This window comes from Pyxicephalus adspersus, chromosome 11 (assembly GCF_032062135.1).
Source record: "Pyxicephalus adspersus chromosome 11, UCB_Pads_2.0, whole genome shotgun sequence".
Lineage (NCBI taxonomy): Eukaryota > Metazoa > Chordata > Amphibia > Anura > Pyxicephalidae > Pyxicephalus > Pyxicephalus adspersus.
The window spans coordinates 41,398,746-41,418,214 of record NC_092868.1 but is presented as its reverse complement, the minus strand read 5'-3'; the positions used below and the strand labels follow the sequence as shown (position 1 = coordinate 41,418,214).

At 38.9% G+C, this 19,469-nt stretch overlaps 1 protein-coding gene across 1 annotated transcript in view; it reads right to left on the bottom strand.

The window, feature by feature from the left end:
• TMEM278 (transmembrane protein 278) overlaps nt 1–16,917 on the bottom strand; it is a 68,349-nt gene extending 51,432 nt beyond the window's left edge. Inside the window, exon 1 of the mRNA XM_072426019.1 lies at nt 16,112–16,917. Within this exon, the coding sequence (XP_072282120.1) occupies nt 16,112–16,381 (270 nt within the window). The 5' untranslated portion in view covers nt 16,382–16,917. The remainder of the gene's footprint in view (nt 1–16,111) is intronic.
• Between the last annotated feature and the right edge of the window lie 2,552 nt (nt 16,918–19,469).

The window sequence follows — 19,469 nt, the reverse complement described above, 5'->3', positions numbered from 1 at the left end:
ACAAGTGTTAAGTGTTTTAAAACTTTGCATTGTCTGGGAAAAAATGTACTTTGAATATAAAAACCAGGGATCATTGGAGGTATTAGGGTCACAAATTAAAGAAGCAGGGGGTTTGGAACTAGATGGGTGCCCTGAATGGTTTCCACACCAACATTGTGGATGAAAGCCAGACTTTCCAGCAACTGTGCATTGGGGCAGTGACTTGGCCCTGGATTGGAGGTATAATGTAAAAGAAACTATATATAAGCTCATTATCCTTCGCTTTCAAAACCACTCCCCACCCCTGAAGAATGAAATGAGGGATTTATTCCTGTTCACCTCCTCTTTCATCATTTTATCAGCCATAACAGTGCTGGTGTTTGGTGACTGTACAATAAAACCCCCAAACTGTTACATGGAGTGGAAAGTCTTTAGTCCTATGTAAGCTCCAAGAGCTTCATCTCATTATTCACACCAGCCAAAAGCAACAGTTGCATAACAAAGAAAAAATAAATATACACTTCAGATTAGACTTCTGGGCCCATTCTTGTACTCTCGGTTTTTATGATGCAGTAATACTATGCCATCATTCATTACCAGTTCACTAATCGCTCAGCTCTACCCTTCCTACATCCTAATTCTCTACACTGTCTTTATGAAAATAGAGCAGCCATTTTTAACCAAGGTTTTTTTACCATAAGTTATCAGGGGTTGTTAGAGGTTCCTTGACAACCTATTTGATGGTATTTGATGGAGTATTTTGGGTGTAATGCCATGTGGCAGACCCAATATCATGACACCAAAGATCTTTTTTACTATCTGTAAGGGTGGCATTCTGGGTTGTAATGTAAGGGTGACAGTCTTTTCATTGGTCAACAAAAACTGTAAGCTGCATGCTTCTTACTGACCTCCAATTAACTAATTACAAACTAGGTTCCCTAAAACTGGTACATTTTGTCAAGGTTCCACTGGGCTAAGAAGTTGAGAAAAGCTAGACTAGAGCAGTGGTTGCCAACCTTTTCAGACCCACGGACCACTATATTTACCGGCTGTGGACTGTAATGCACGGGGAGCCGAGTGTCACTCAAAGGGGAAGAAACTTCCCCCACAGTGACGTCATGATGCCAGAACCCACCAGAGACAGAAACCAGAGACATCCCGTCCACATTCCTGAGCCTGCGATCCATACGGGGGACATGGTCTGACCGGTGCGCCCTCTCAGCGGGGTCGGTCTCCTGACCCTACTTGGGGGCGCACTGACCACCAAAATTTTCTCTCAGTCCGTGGACTACCTGTTGGCGACTGCTGGACTAGAGGGTAGAGAGGGAGTTTAGGGTGTCTATACTTGTAGTTGTGGGAGTATGCACCACCTGATGTGAATGTGTAAAGGGAAGGAATCATTAATTAGATCAACTCATGCAATCTCAGAAACCTTCTCACTGGGTTATTTCTAATATAAATCACCAGTCCTCAATTATATGTTTTTATACTGTATCTTCCTAATTATTTTTCATTGAAATAACCTTTTATCTTTTATAAACTGTGTTCAAAATTTCAACTATGTAGTCCAAAGTGCCATTCTCTTGTATCATCTTCTAGTATGACCTCTAGTTAACAAGAAACTCCAGGAAGGAAAGATGAGTCCTTATATAATCCTGATGATACATTATTTCTTCCACTCTACAGTGATTACTTAGCAGACAGACCTTAGCTACCGTGTAAACAACCCAATTAATTCTCCAAACTTGAAAGCCACAAACATTTCCCACATAAACACAATTTCAAGGGTAGTTAAAAAATGAAAGATCACCGAGTTACATTTAAGGTTGTACAACCACAAAATTTTTTTTTTTTCTGTAATATAGTTAAAACGCATTGGAAAATAAAGGTATTTATTAAAATCAATTGCAGGTAAACATGTCAAAAGACAGCAGAATATTTACCTATAAGCATTAAATTCTTGGTAGCACAGCCAGAGTGTCAGATACTGAAGATCCCAGTGGTGTCACTAGCTTTGCAAATGACAGAAGACTGGAGTCCACTTTTAAGTTAATTGTAGGTATTTTATATATATTTAATACAGGTAGCTAAGGACATCCGACATACGGACGATTCCTAGATACGAACATGGGCTTCCCTGCTCGATCGTGTGCAGAACGGAGGTTTGATAGGAGGACGGGGCGGTTTGCATGACTTGCAGAAGAAATCTTTTTCTAAACACAGTTGAGGTTGTGGGTGATCTTACTGACCTATTTCTGCAGCCTCTTGTAACTCTTTAATGAACAAGATAAATCCTGCAGTTGTTTCTTTTTGCATATCAAAGCACAGCTTGCTCCAGAAGTTAATAAATGTCTGGGCTCCATAAAAAATTTTTTTTGCTTTGTTTGTCATTAACTAACAGTGAGGATTTTATACAGTAACTGACACCACACTGCCTAATAATATGTTGAGACAAACATCTGTCCTAATTGCATTTATTAAAGTACCTGTTCTGACTTACATACAAATTCAACTTAAGAACAAACCTACAGTCCCTATCTTGTATGTAACCTGGGGAACACCTGTACTTGTACTAGTTGTTTTTCTTAAATCTTTTGATCTCTTCACAAAAAAAGCATTCTACAAGAGAACTAAGTTGGGAATAGGAAACCTGCCCATAAAGGTTACTTCCAGCAACAGGCAGTTCTCAGATCATACATCATGTTCAATATCATCAACTTTTCACAGCGAGAGCCAGAAGCGCTCTTGCCTAAAAGGGCCATTGACTCTAAAAGAAGACAACGTAAGGCGATATTATTGGCACATCCTCGTCCTTCTGGTCAGCTTTTCTTTTGACATGATATTGTAAGATATTTCCCAATGACAATTTTGTCCTAAAACAAAATTATAAATTGAAACCAAATTTGAAAGCAATCAGTATTCAATTTTTCTCATTCTGATTTCTAGTAATGCTATAATTGTGTAACAAGTTTTACCCCGTGGCATTAAAAATGACATAATGACTTATTGATTTATTGATTTAGTAGCTGGAAAATCTATTTTACGTCACACAACATTGATCCCATGGCATAAATATGTCGACAGAATTTATTTATGTAATCCCCAGAATATACTGTGCGTCAATTAAATGTACTGAAATATAAAGACAATAGGGGTTGATTAACTGAAGAAATATAGTAGGGTTGATTCACTAAAGATTTTTAGGCAGTTCACTTAGCAAAGGAAAAGCTGAATCTGCAAATAATGATGTGCAAGAAAAAAATAGTTTTTTGTTCAGATATCATTGTAAGTGATTAGATATTGTTTGCAACATGATATTTCACCGCATTCACTAAGCTAACTTACATTTCCCTTGCAAGGGATAATTTACTTTGCTATGTGAACTGCATACATTACTTATTCAAACATTCAAACATTATTCAAAGCATTTACTATAGGAAAACAAAATACTTCAATAAATATTAAGGCATATTTGTGCTAAACCATTAGCGAATGAGATACACAAATTCTGCAAGCGCAGCAAAGGTTTTTTTCTGATAACCGAGTATATCATTTTTTTGGAGTACCGTTATACAGTTTGCATATTAACTCCTACTTGTTATCAACAGATGTTTTATATCCTTTTTTGTTATTTGTGTAATATTTTTACAAATAAACTAAACAGAATACTTGTGCTGTATTACGTTCACAGCAGTTCTGCCATGCTGATTTCTCCTCAGATGGGATCGGTCCATTTGAATTTTGGTCAATCCCAATTAGTGTTTCATCAATCCGTCAGTGTAGACTACCCACAGCACAATTGATAGCTGGCGGCAGTGAGCGGTACTAGCGGTACCCTAATAAATCTCTATGGAGCTGATATATGTAGATTGCATGAAAAACAGTCGACTGCTTTTTCATGCATGCTAGATTCTCACCTGAGACAAGCTATAGCTATAAACCATTGTAGTACTGTAAAGCAATATTTAAATATGTGATAATCAAATATGATTGTTGCCATGACTTATTATTATTATGGAGTATTTATATAGCAATTGTAGGTAACTGTTTTTTGTAACATTGTGTGAAAATTGATCAAATCCTGTAGGGATCATAGGAGAATATTATGACTTATGGGTAAAAAGGATATAATTCTTTCATAATTTTGTATTTAAACTTGTACTACAAATTATATTTTCTATATTTATGCTGAAAACTCTATCTTTCTCTGTCTTTTATTTAATTACCTGTATTTATATAGCACCAACATATTATGTAGTGATTTCCAAAGTCCATAGTCATGTTATTAACTGTCCCTTAAATGAGCTCACAATCTAATGTCCCTACCTCAGTCATATGTCATTAATACAGTCTAAGGTCAATTTTGGGGGGGGAGCCATTTAAACTAACTGCATGTTTTTTGGAATGTGGGAGGAAACTGGAGTACCAAGATGAACCCACTCAAACATGGTGAGAACCTGCAATCTCCATGCAGATAGTGTCCTGGCTGAGATTCGCATCTGGGACTTAGCACTGCAAAGGCCAGAGTGCTAACCTCCGAGCCACCGTGTTGCCCGCTACAGTATATACATATTGTATAAAGCTGATACGCAGGGAAGTTTTTTAAAACTTAAATGGTAACTGTACATGTATTTTATGTTCCTCTTTTCTTAGATGAGACTCCTTATCCGTTATGTTCCTTTGGATAAAAACATTTAGGGCAGATCTAGTGATACCCTGCAGCTCCCCGCGGCTGGTACTTTGCCAGCAACTTGAACACTCACAATTGATAGCTGCCAGTAGTGAGCGGTACTAGCAGTACCCTAAAAAATCTCTATGGAGCTGATACATGTAGCCTCTCTCAAAAGACAGCAGTTACCTGGTTTGGGGAAGCAGTAAATGGACCACAACCTCACCATCAGCGTGAACATAGCCTTCCTGCAGCCTGCTCTGTCCATGCCCTTGATTCTCTGAGCAGCGCAATACTTGATGCATCAGGACCACCTTCTAATGAAAAGAGAACTCAACCTCCATTATTGTGTATGGGACTTTTTAGTGGGAAGTAGACACCGCCAAGTAACACGTTGCTCAGAGGACCCTGAGTGTCACAGTATCCTTCAAACACATAATAATTAGATGGTTTACATCGAGTCGAGGTCTTTTACATTCACATCAAGAAACATTTAAAATACTATATTATTCTTTTGAAAAGAAACTCAAATGTCTTCCTAAAGCAGATCTACAGGGAAAATACTAAAAAAAAAAACACCAACAGGCAATGTCTCCTATCTCTTTTGCTTTTTGTTTTTGCTCTAAACTGTACGGTACATGCCCTATGTAGTTTATGGCTCGGGTCTGTGCGGTGTCGCTGCACACTGAGCCAGCTACTCCCGGGATAATGTAACTCCTGCACATATATAGGAAAAAAATTATCCAATGAATGAAAAGGATTACGTCTACCGTGTAGCCAGGGGTGAAGATGGCGCCTTCCAGTTTGTGCAGCAATGACAGGTTCTGCAAATGTCATCACTGCAGGGCAACTGCACAGGGTAAGTATGTGCCATAATATTATGGGAGAAGTTCATCACCCACCAACAAGTTTAGTTACACTTTAAGTTTATAAGGAAGAGACACTCAATAGCCAGTGGGATGTGGCAAAGTGGGAATGCATGGCTCCATAGGTCCTAATGAATATATCCACTTGTTGTAGGGGGCCAATCCAACATCACTGCTTAACAGAAGCCAATCCTCTAATTTAGTCCCAGCTTTGGGAGGTTGGGCTGGCTCAGGATTTAAATACATAATAAATGGCATGCAGAGGGACATGAATTTATCGAAGAGCAGGAGACAACAGGTAAGAAAGGGGAAGCCAGGAAGCCAAGGGGAAGTCAGAAACATCAAGTCAAAATACATAGGCCGAGAAGGCTGATGAACAAAACCAAAGAGTTACTGAGTCAAACATACAGACAAGGCACCCAGAAGTATTAAGATTCCAAGGATGAAGGTTGGAGACAAAAGTCGTACAAAAAGGAGCAACTAGACAGGCAAGGTAACTGGGGCAGTAAAAGTTAAAGGTCAGACAAGGCAGCAAGTGAGGTTAGTTAGATTGGAAGAAATTGGAAATGAAGAATCAAGCTATTAAAAGTACCCACAGCAGGTAGAGAACTAATCCCAGGTGAAGGATCCAGGGTCTATGGGTGCGCAATATTTGCTTACTTGCCACAGGGCGAAGGTGAGGAAAAACCCGTCACCAGCACGTGCACCCGCTACAATCAGCAAGCAGGACAGCCCTGCCAGAACTCTTGGAATGGGGGTCACCTGTACACCTTGACATACAGTAATGGAGAAAGGAGCAGCTACTGAATGGGGAGGAACCATCTGGGCTTGCAGCTGTATGATGCAGAATCAATCAGATAAGTTAGTATTCACATATGGAAACCTGCAGGACCTATGGAGAAATATCATGGATTAAGTTGTGGACTGCTAACCCTGTAGGAAAAAATGAGTCAGCCAAGCCTGTTGCCAGTGGAAGAGTTCGTTGGTTGATCTGAAGTATGCACTGAGCTATATGTATAGAATTTGGAAGGTAAATAGATGGGCCGGGGCAGTTGACCGCAAATATTAATAAAGTATCATTTTCCCTTCCCTAATAGAAACATAACAAAAAATAGACCATTTTCGCTGCTGATGCTGTTACCGGATTAAAGTCATCCATTGATCAGCAGTCCTAATAAAAAGAACTCAGTAATAGGATTTTCAGCCTTCAACCCCCCGGGAGATGAGGCCATATTGACATCACACAGCTTGACCCCTAGGATTCTGCATGACATAACTTAATTGGTGCAACTTTAATTCTTAATGAATTCCTGCGGGGATATTCATGAAGTTCTCACTACAGGAAAAAAATGACCAATTTTTTAGTGAGAATTTTAGCTACTTAATACATCTATCTTATTGGATTGCATTATTTTTATATTTAGGACAGTTAGATGAGGTAAAAAGAATGCAAATATTCTTTTAAAAAGAAAAATCTGTTACAATGATGAAATATAGCAATTTAACTATTTTATTCCTATTTCAGAACAGCTAATGATGACTCTGGTATTGAACAAATGTTGGGTCTGAATCTATCAATGCACTTTGATAGCTACCTGCAGTCTGGTCAAGTTTGCTGCAATTAAAGGCCCAAATGTTTAGGCGCAGATATTCTGGTACATCTCATTCTGCTGCAAACAAGTGATGTTTGTGTAAAAATAGAAACATTTTTTTTGTCACTGTGGATGATCTGTGTTACTGGAGGGTCATAGTTGGCTAAGTGGTCATGGAAGGAATGTAGCGGGCAGGAGACAAGCATGGTCAGAAAATAAGCTGAGACCTGGACAGGCAGTTAGCGTCAGCAGAATCCATTACAAAGACAAGCATGAAGTTGTCAGCTGAAGTACAGATAACTAGACAGACTCCAGGACTCCACATCATATATGAAGTGACCTCTTTACAGGCCTTTGTCCCATCTGTATCAATTAAAGGTCTACCTTTAAAATCTCCTAAACCTAAGTACTCCACTCCCTGCAATTGAATGTTCTCTGCATAAGTACCCCTGAAGTAGCCAATAGGTGAAACGCGTCGGGAAGAAGACGCTCCTCTTTGATATGTTAATTAGGAGATTTTATATATAGTCACAACCCTGCTACTGTATGGGGTGGACCTTCCATTTTGTTTCCCTTTGAGAATGAATACAAGAAGAGCATTTTCACCAAGAAAAAATTGATATGCAAGTGCATTTTTTTCCAAAATCAGTTAAATATTATATTATATGGTGGTAGAAAAAGCGTAAGGCTTCCAGTGGGCTATAAAGTCTATGCCTAGGGTTACAGCCTGCAAATCTAAGCCTGGCATTGGGTTTAAGTTTTGGCACAAGCACCAAGAGCGTTTTTGATTTTGATGGCCAAACTTGGCATGTGCACAGGATTCCGAAAGGCTGTGTCTGATCTCTGTGCTTGTACTGGAATTTTGCAAGGACGGTGAATCAGATTGAACATGTGCCACCTTGCCTAAGTACCCCTCTCAGGAGCCCTCAGCACTAATACAAGCTGCAGGATGGCTTTTGAAAAGAGTTTTGAAAAGATGTTGGCGTTTCTAAGTAGATTGTTTGTATGCAGGCCCCCCTTGGTAATGCCTATGAATGATGCTAGGCCTCCTATAGGAAATTAACTTACAACTCTACAATTTCTTTGGGGGCATGCATGCAGGTATGGTATCAGACCCACACGTAAAGGCATTTTATAGATGGAAAGGACCACAGCTATATAGGGAATTACATTGTGTGTTATAACTAACAACTGGCAAACCAATAACTAGGACATTACCAGTTCTCCAAGTAACTAGAAAGCATTTGCTGGAAGAAAAAGGTGTAGTGGCTCTGGTTTTACTGCAGTAAGAGGATGCACTTTGTTTGTAAATCTTCAAACAGAAATAATAAACATAAATTTGTCACAGTGAGTGATGATAATTCTTTTGAAGTTGATACTTAAGTCTACATTAGGTAAATGCGTGTGATCTTGCATAAAGATCCTCGGTGCTGTCATTTGATGTAATAGAATGAGAGTTTTTTTTCCAGATCTGATGTTTGCTGAATGTTGTGATGCATTCTGAATTCTTACTGTGATAATTGCACTTTTGTTGTCTGTAAGGTGCAACAAAGAGCTAAACATCAACATTTCATCGGATTGCTATATAAAGTTACCAAAACTGTATGGTTGCATTAAAAGACTGGTGATAAAATGTTGATTTAGTGCTCTAGGCACTGAAATAGCTTTATTTGATGATGTATGAATGTATGATACACCGATCTAAAAAATACTTGTCATTATATGGAAATGTAAAAGCTTTATTTCTTTTTTTTGTTTGTACAAAATTGTTATAGTCAAAATTGACGATAACTGCTACACAATTATACTATTAGTGCTACAATTTAGGGTTGAAGCTGTTCACTCTGCAAGGGATAATTCACTTAGATATTGAATGAGGGAAGGCGTTGCTGACTTCAGGCAAACAATCACATGCAAACAAATCTTTTTTTATTTCTTTTGAACATGTTTAGGTACTCTTTGTAAAGTTACTTTTAAACTACATTCACAAAGTTAACTCACTTTGCTAAATAAAGAGCCTAAACTTCTTTGTTAACTCCGTCCCAGTGTATTCTCCATGTGGTTGATATCCTACAAGCCTAATTCTTTGTAGACACAACTTCCACCACTATCTAGTTCTCCTTACCCATTAATTCTTTCTCAGCATTTATTTGATATTTATACATACAGTTATGTTCTATATATGCTAGTTATGTGACATTTTCACTTCTATGCCTCCTCTTCTTTTTTCTAGCAGTGGATGGGATCTGAATGCTGCAGAGAACAGCACCATAAACAGGTAGTCCCTGGGTTTAGGACATACGGAGGACTCCTAGATACGAACAGGGCTTCCCTGCTTCTTTATGTGCAGGACAGAGGCTTGATGGGGGGAAGGGGGCGGTTTGTATGACTTGCAGAAGAAATCTAAACACAGCTGAGGTTGTGGGTGATCTTAGGAGTTGAGCTGATCTGACCAAGACAAACTCTGCAGTTATTTCTTATGGCATTTCAAAGCACAGTTTGCTCCAGAAGTTAAGGAAGGAATGTCTAGGCTCCATAAAGTTTGTTTTTTTTTGTTTTGTTTGTGATTAGCTCACAGTGAGGATTTTATACAGTAACCGACACCATGCTACCTAATAATATGTTAAGACAAACATCTTATAATTGCATTTATTAAAATAACGTACCTGTCCTGACTTACATACAAATTCAACTTAAGAACAAACCTACAGTCCCTATCTCGTATTTAACCTGGGGACCACCTGCCTTGTCCTCCATAAAACTTTCCTGTGTACCCTGAGAAGCTTCATATCGCACCCCAGGAAAGTTTTTTTTGCATTCTGGGCTTATAAGAAGTATTTTCAATGACCCTATTCTTCATCCAAATTGGATTGTCTCTGGATGATGGAGAAGGATTTGGAGGGAGCTGCTACATTACATGTATAGATAAGAATGATGGTAAATGTATTTATTTTGAAATAATGGTAGTAGGGCTATAAAAATGTAATTTCTCCTAAGCCAGCCTGCGTGGTTACATAAATAACAGATCTCCTGCCATAAACTGTTTCTCCCAAACTCCTCTGTCTGTCCCCTAGGACATCATATTGTCATGCAGGTAATGTCATCACATGAGTGCCGCTCTGGCCCAGAAGATGCCACTCCTTCTAAGACGTTGGAAGTGCACGAGAACAGGTAAAAGACTCCCGGCAAAAAGTATTTAATATTTTACCTAAAATTTAAATCATAGAGGGATTGAGAGGTTAGATTAAAGCAGGCTGATGTTCTCATTGAAACAGTTTAGTTTTAATAACCAATATGCCTTTGATTAATTGGTTCGCAGAGTATATGGTTTGGGCATTCTACCACTGATCCCAGTCTACAAAGTAAACATGACAGCTGAATCACAGTAGGCATGCATAGAGGTTGGGATAATTTAATTTATTTCTGCTTGAGAATGCTTGTTGTGATGACAAATGCCAGTACTTACGCTTCCTTCTTTGCAGGAACAACCCAGTGTATAGGTTTATCCTGCTTCTTTGTTTGCAATTTGAATGTTTATTACTTTGGTGGTATTGTTGTACCTGGAACCTTCATACCAGGCCCATTGACTGAGAATAAGATCCAACTGGACATGACCATTTCAGCTGGTCATGTAGATAAAACAGATCAGGTAAATAGCAATGCATTCCCAGTTTCTTACCATTACTGTATGTCTTTAAACTCAGAATTTTCTTAAATCCATTATCTGTCTTGGTTGCATTACGTGTCTGCTAGTTATATCTTTAAATGTTATAATTCTGCTTGTCACCGTGTTCCCATGCATTGATTTACTGTCATTGGCATCACACAGAGATCGGGGAGCTCGCAATAAGATCATCAGCCATGTACAAAGCAGACAAAGGAAAGCAATTTTAGACGAATACCTTGTCATTATTGCCTTTTTCACTACATCACATTAGCGGAGGGAAGAATGTTGTCTGAGAATAGCTTCACCCCAAGGCTGAACTGAGATAGATAATTACAAAGTTTAGTATACTGAATTATTCCAATACTGTGATGTTCTAAAGATGAACTCTGGATAAACAGCTGCAAACACTGAATATATATATATATATATATATATATTTATTTATTTTACAGAGAAAGAGATTAACTTTTAATGTAAATTTATTTCCTGCCTTTCCAAATATCTATAGCAGCCATTCCCAACCATGGTTCCAAAAACCCCATGGTTTCTCCAGAGTTTGATAGAGTTTTCTCAAACTGTGGCTGATTGACTTCCATTTTCATGACACTTGCACAATTCTGGGACTAACACTACTTGCAGCGCTAGGTCCCAGGTTCGATTCCCAGCCAGGACATTATCTGCATGGAGTTTGCAGGTTCTCCCCGTGTCTGCGCGGGTTTCCTCCCACATCCCAAAAACATGCAGTGAGGTTAATTGGCTTCCCGCTAAAAAGTGACCTTCGACTACTTTAATGACATATGACTATGGTAGGGACATTAGATTGTGAGCTCCTTTGAGGGACAGTTAGTGGGTAATATGACGGCGGTATATAAATACTGTGTAATAATAATAATACTTAGTTACATAGTAAGATTGAAAAAAGACATAAATCCATAAAGTCCAACCCCTGGGGAAGTCAACATTTTCCAGGTACAAATTCCTATGGACATGGTTAGTCAAGAGGAAGGCAAAAAAACCCTGGTACAATTTGATTCAACAGAATTTCTTCCTGATTTCATGAGGCAATCGGATGTTCCCTGGAATAACAGTCTCTGTTATCTTTACTTTAGAGCGTTAATACCCAGTTATATTCTTTGCTTCCAATAGGTCCAGCTATATGACTCCAAGGATGTTTAGGCTGGCTATAGGGGTGTTATTTTAGTTACCACTATAAAGGGGCATTCTATTCACCGGGCACCATTTTAACAGGCTTTATTTCCAGTGACACAATAAATTGGATTTACAGTTATTCCCCAAGACCTGGAAATTCTTTTCCGAGTTTCTCATGGGTAAATGAGGTGAAAATGATTGAGATAGAAGGTAACACCACTAACTGAAACGTTTAGTTCTATAACTTCCCGTGTCACATTTCTACCTCCAAACTGCTCATTGAATTTCATATAAGCTTCATCATAGTAAGATACTCCCAGTGTACGTACATTCTGACTGTATGACTCTTTAAAGAAATTGTGTAAGAGTACAGACATGGGAGCTGACAATATCAATATTAATACAACACTTTAGAAAAATCTGAAAATGTGTGGGGAACTCATCAAACCTTCCCTCTCGGTTGGTTCCGGATTTTAGTCCTCACCCAACTGTGATGTAACATCAAAATGAATGAATGAACAGTGACCTCTGCATCCAGAAACCAGGAGCTTTTCTCTAAAAGCCTTATTAGTACTCACTGATGTGCAACATGCATCAAGGCTTTCTTTAATGTATTGCTTGCTGGTATGTGGTCTTAGTTGTCACAGATGATTTCTGCTTTTAAAAGTTATTTGTAATGATGTAGGCTACAAGGATTTTCCATCTTTTGTGTTGACTAACTGATAAGTCAATCATCTGGAACTTGTTTGCAGCCAATGAAGTCTGGAAAGTCTCAGTTTCTGCTCAGCAGGTTAACACCTCTAGTTGTCACAGCCAATGCTGGAAATGTGTTAGGAATTCATGTCAAGTTAACTTATCAAACATTTGGGTAATTACCTGCAAAACCTGTGATGTAAAAGTTCACATGTTCATCTCCCAGTTCTGTGGGAGAGTCACCAAGAGGCACCTTTGCATAACCATTTTTGGGTCCCCTATTCAACTGCTGACAATATAAAGAGATGTATTCACTGTGTAAAGAATTAAATAGAAGCGAGCAGAGCCCAAGCCTTTGTGATAGTTGGCAGTGTCCCAGCACTCATATGCCCACGTCTAGTAAGAATAGGCTGTTATGTCCCTTAGGGCCCTTGTGAAGCTACACCCTGGGTGTGATTTATCAAAGCTCTCCAAGAGTGGAGAAGCTAGACCATCATGGGTGAAACTAAGTGATCCAGCAAACCTGGAATGGATCTGCTGCATGAATATAGACACTTGCCAAAAAATAGCAAATGGTTTTATGAAACCCATTCCAGGTTTGAGGGATCACCCAAGTTCACTTATGATAATCTATCTTCTCCAGTCTTTGATAAATCAGACCCAGTGTGTGCAAATAGCAATGGCTGCCTCTGTCTCAATTGGTCCTTTAGTGTGATGGGTGGCCCTATTGATGTATTCTTGCAGAAAAGGTAATAAATTACGGGTAAAGTCTGTATCCTCTGTCTCTAAGTCTACTGATCATCTTGACACATGTTGATGAAGACATTGAAGACATCGTCATCTTCGAAGACATCCATTTGTTTCCTAAATAGTCAGTTTGTCATAGACTTGCTTTTTGAGACGTAGCTTGACTGCCCTGCAGTACTGAAGGTTGTAAGTGACCACTCCAATATACTTTATTGGAGAAAGCCAGCAATTGCAGTACCATTGCTCAGCTAATACACTGGTGAACAGTAATGGGTGAGCCATTTGAAAAAGGCTGATATGTTGTTATATTTACCTTCAAACCAGAGATTTCCTTCTCAGTAATTCTTTGCAGCGACTTTCTTATTCTTTTTCTGAATGGCAGCTTTATTGTAATGACTTTCCCTAAGCCTAGATCATTCCACCCCAGACCCACACCATCCTGTGACTAAACTGTTATGGGTGAAGCAGATCATTGTTAGGCTCTATTCTTTCTCATCCGACTCCCTGCTACTACCATCTTGCTTTTTGTCACCAAAAAAACTGATTGGTTCTTTGTTCTTTATCTTCAGGGTTTTGGGGATCCAGATTCCAGACCATTCTTTGTTGGCATAAGAATGGATACTATTACAATGACAAGAAACCTTTACAGCCCTGATGAAGGGTGGTAGGTTTTCTTTACTTCTGAAATGTGTTGGGCTTTTGTATCAAATTTAAAAAGGAGTATTCTATTACATTTCATCACATGTTCTTATAATTCTGTTAAAGGGAACATCTGCTTGTGTCCATGTTTAATAGAACTGCCTTAGCATACTCCCCGTTCCATACCTTGATATATGCGGTGCTCTTCAATACTTTTACAAAGCAAAAAAGAACTGAAAGGAGATCATTAATTAGTTACCATTCTTGCTGTCTGGTTCCCAAATATTTTAGGATAATAGACAGAAATCCTGAAAGAATTTTGATGATGATAGAAAAATATTCATCGAGAAAGATTGCAAGAAGAGCAGAAAGGATAGAAAGAAGATTTCTAAATGCTTTAAGATGGGCTTGCCTAGAATAGTAGCCTCTTACCAACCATGGCATACGGCATAGGCAAACATCCAACAAGCCATGTGCTTTTATGCTTTCCATTCATACTATAGGAGCATTCATCACCTCCAGCTTGGTGTATTAGCAGTTATTTTCAGTTCCTGTACCAGACACATCACTGGTTTGAATGATCCAAGCTGACTCCTTACATCCAGCATGCTACAACACCAGACATGATGATCATTCTGTATACATTAACTCTATCATTTCCATGTATTTGCCCATCATGAAACCTAAAGCAAAAAGCAAATTAAATACACCATACCATAACAATACTGTGATCTTTATTTAATAGGACGAGGACATATGGGAAAAAAAACATTAAAATTAGTAATCAATAAGTCTTATTTTGATCAGGGGATTTTAAATAGTTAAAATCTAAATGGTTAATCAGGGCTAAAGCACTCTGTTATCCTTTTCACCTTTGTTTAATTGTTATATGATGTTGTCAAATAAGATTGAGCGGATTGCTACAGGCTAATGGTTTAAAAATGTTTTGTATTATTACCTGTAATTATCTCACTTGTAGGTGTACCGCAAAAGAATGGGACATATTTCAAAAGCCTTTTAAACTTGGACAATCTGTGAGCATATCTAAATCTTTCTGCTTGTCTATCTCTCTATCAATTCATCTTATTCTATCTATCTATGTAGCTATGTTATTATATATCTTATTACAGTATTCTATATCTATTGCATTCTATATCAATCTATCTATCCCTCTATCTATCTATCTATCTATCTATCTATCTATCTATCTATCTATCTATCTGTCCATCCATCTATGTTATTATATATCTTATTACAGTATTCTATGTCTATCTATCTATCTATCTATCTATCTATCTATCTATCTATCTATCTATCTATCTTCCCATCTTCCCATATCTATCTATCTATCTATCTATCTATCTATCTATCTATCTATAAAAAAAGTCAGATTATCAGAAACCTCACCCAATTTGCACTTTTAATGCCGGTCAGACAAACACTCATCACCTATAAACCATGGATCAATTTTATCCCTACAGAACCAACCTCGAACAGTGGGTATTAGCTGAATGTTCCAATGCAATTCTTTATTCTTCAGCAATGCTCTCCCATACTTCTCTTGCAATCATTCATATTCACACAGAAACTGTCACAGAGCTGCACCAAATGTATTTGCATTATGAATCAAACTCTCTTTTTTCATATTCAGTACACCCCTGGGAATTCTAGAGTATGGAGGTAAAAGGTTCACAGCTTGGAAAATTATACTTTACAGAGATGGAATGAACAGTGCACTCATAAGACAACCTTTTGAAGTGGTATTTATATCAGGTTTTGTTAACTCTTATGGTTACAGATTGCTCCATTAGGTTAACACTTTTCAGTCTTGCCTCATTACTATGTACACCAGTGTTCCAGAGGTTGCTAGAGGTTCACTGATAAATGGGCAATTTCTAACTTTAAGGTCAGTTTACCTGACACCAAGGCTTGTAAAGGCTTTCTTCTTACTGATCACCATGCTAAAATATTGTGAGCTGTGAATATTGTTATTGTCAAGTGTTGGACCTAAAAGTTATTTCAAGGATTCCCTCATGTTAAAAATGTTGATCTACATTGTGCAGATATACTTCTATGGGTGTCACAGGGACAAATATTCATATGTACTTACCCTTGAGTGGCATTTAAATCCAAAATAGACCACCACGATAGTCGGAGTCAAGACAATAGTGAATATGGCCCCCAAGACTACGGAGTTGACTAAAAACGCCAAAAAGTTAGCTCCAGAGACGAATACTGTCCAAATCCAGCAACCCCACCTGCTCCGGGTCTCCATGGGCAGGAGCTGGTCATCCATGTTATATGGAGGGAGGCTTGGGATCATTCGAGAGGTGTCCGATATATTGTCCACATCAAAGTCTTCAATCTCTTGGTCAGACATTTTCAGATGTACAATTTTTTTAAAACCGTCCAACAAGGGCTTTAACGCTTTTTAGGCAAAACGTCGGTCTATTAGTCGCTTGCTTATCGCACTGTAAACGCAAAGTGGTCTGGTCTTTGAAGTGGTCTGGTTCCTTTATAAAGTAGAGATTCCCCTAAAAAATGACTGCGGATGGCTACAAGGTAACTATTTGAAAGATGTTTTTGTTTTCACATCTCTGGGGGTGATTGTAGGTATAGCAGATGTGAAAAGTTGTCCAGGTAAGGCGTTCATAATTCTAGGAGAGGCTGTATATAGAATTGATACTTGATAAGCTCCTCTATTAGCAGCTGGCTGATTCTGAGCTTGATGTTTCTCTGTTCACAGCTTAGGCTTTGTGAGCCTGCTTGGAAGAACTGTCTTCTGCCACTAGCCAATCGGCTGCTACCGGAGCCACAGCATCTGCCTCTCTGCTTAACATGCATGCAGCTCGCTGATCTACACCTGGGTCCTGCTCCGTCACTTTGGGTTATTCCAGGTTGTAGCTAATGTCATTATCGCTTGCACCAATTCTGAGTTGTGTCGCACTTCCCCGCCGGGGGGTAATGAAGTCTCGTGCTGATCGATCCAAGAGTGCACCGGATAGGTGTTGAAGTGTGTTACTGACAGAGGCAAATCGAACGTGACATGACCTGTCTGGAAGGGAAAAGCTTGCATGAGAACGGTTTAGCGAGAGATTGTAAGCTCTTTCAAGCAGAAAGCTTTTCAGCTGTTGGAAACGCTCAAAGCTGATTCTTTTTTTGAAACTGAAATTTGGGTATTTACCTAGTATGGATTGTTTTTTGGCAAAGTGTCCTGTAATAGAAGACGGGTAATAAAGGGCTAACGTTTATTCATTTAATGATCCAGACGGCAAAACATAGATTCTGGCCAGGCAGTAGCCATATTATCTTTACAAGTAACTTTCTTGGTTTCGAGTAGCAGTCACATTACCTCCCTGGATTCTTCACTTTCAGTGTAAAGTTTGCAAGGATGGGCAAACTTTGGCCTTTACAGCACTGGGTCACAGGTTGGAATCTCAGCCAGGACACTATCTGCATGGAGTTTGCAGGTTCTCTCTGCGTGGGTTTCCTCCCACATCCCAAAAAAACATGCAGTTAGGTTAGTTGTCTTCCCCCTAAATTGACCTTAGATGTGTTAATGATATATGACTATGGTAGGGACATTAGATTGTGAGCTCCTTTGAGGGACAGCTATAGCTATATGACATGACTATAGACTTTGTACAGCGCTGTGTAATATGTTGGCGCTAAATTAATACTGTGTAATAATAATTTCATATTTTCCATTGTACTCCTGCTGGAGGCCATAAAGCTTCACTCTTCATAAATCCCCGTACCATCCTAATACGTTACAAGGTGCACAGCTAGGCTGGGGGGGTCATTGCACCTCTATTCTAGGCAGATGTGTACTGTGCACTCCAGGTCTGTCTCCTTTTGTCTTCACACAGACATAACATATTTGTTGGATGACTGTTGCTGGAAATGATCATTTGTGATTGTTTCCAGTGAGAGATGAAAGAACAAGCACTGTACACACAAAGCTGTTCTGTTTAATGGAAAATGGAGAAGAAGGACAAGGGATCAGAACCTCATTGTGCTTTTCTTCTAGAAGTGCACAGCCAATTGGTCATTGCCGATCTGCAGTGGTGGGTCGATGAAAGATTTCGGGAGAACACAGGGGCAAACAGGGAGGTGTAAAGTGTGTCACTGCAGAGGGTCCTGCACCTTCCTTAACTAACAGGGACCCCAACAGGGGCCCAAGTACTTTCTGCACAGCAGCACACTGTTGGCTACATCCACCACCGGCTGTACACATCATGCACGACCATTCATCTTAGGTGAGAATCATTTGACGTGTACTTAGCCTAACACAGCTGTCAATCATAGTAAATTGATAGGGCCCTAAATAAATCTGGCTCACCCCCTGCCCCTAACACTTAAAAAAAATATTATATGGTATGTAATATACCATAATATAACACAGGATGATGTTATTTGTCATTCACCATTTGATTCATCGGCATTAAAAAATCCTCTTGGAGCTGTAATTCTGGAATTATGACAAACTTAAAAATCAAATGTATTAATAAAGAACACAGAGCGGCTAACATGCTGCTGGAAATCTCTGGTGGAGAATCTTCCAGGTCCATGTGGTTTTTAATGGCAGTGGTTGAATCATTCCCAGAGAATGTTTGGTGAATGTTCAGATTCACTGCTTCATATAAAAAACAGATCTCATATTTATACACATATTGCAATAAAAGCTGTGGAACGCAATTTTGTTCCAAAAGCATAATGAGCATATATTTTTATTATTATTAAATTAGAACAATGATACATAAAAATATGAGTTGCACCCCTTTATTATAAGGACATCTGCACTTACAGTTTTCTTTTAGTCTCTCTGCAAAGTCCCACAAAAACCTGTTGATTCTTCCAGTGAAGTCCATGCAGCTTCCTGTGATAATGTGGCAATGATTCTGCATTGCAGGGGGCAAGGCTACCATTGATAGTTATTATTATCAAAGCTGATTCACAAGTCTGTAGTTAGCAATTAGCACCTGGCCACCCCTTGTTCTGCCCAACACTTTCTGAATTGACAAAACTGTCTCTGTTACTGAACCCCCCACTGTGAGCTGCAGTGTCTGGGAGGGGGGTGTGTGAATGAAGGTAAAGAAATATGTTGCTCATTTTATTTAGCGTATGCGCCAATAGTAACTGGATGTGGTACAAGCAAAATCTGTCATACAGATGTATGATACTTATGTATCATTTAATCACCAGATATTTGTTTAGTAAAAACTAATTTTTATTGTAAAGTAAAGGTAAGAAACAAGTGAAAAACAGTTACTAGTGGAGAAAAGAATGAATGGGAAAAATAAATACATTTCTCCAAAGCAGCGATTCCCAAAGTGGGGCACATGTCAGGCAGTACACAGACAGATTTGCTAGCATTGCAGGGCGGTGGGCTGTTTGATTTGGACCCTCTACATTTATCACATAAAGGCAGACTACTTACTGGACTTTACAGGAGAAAAGGTAATCAG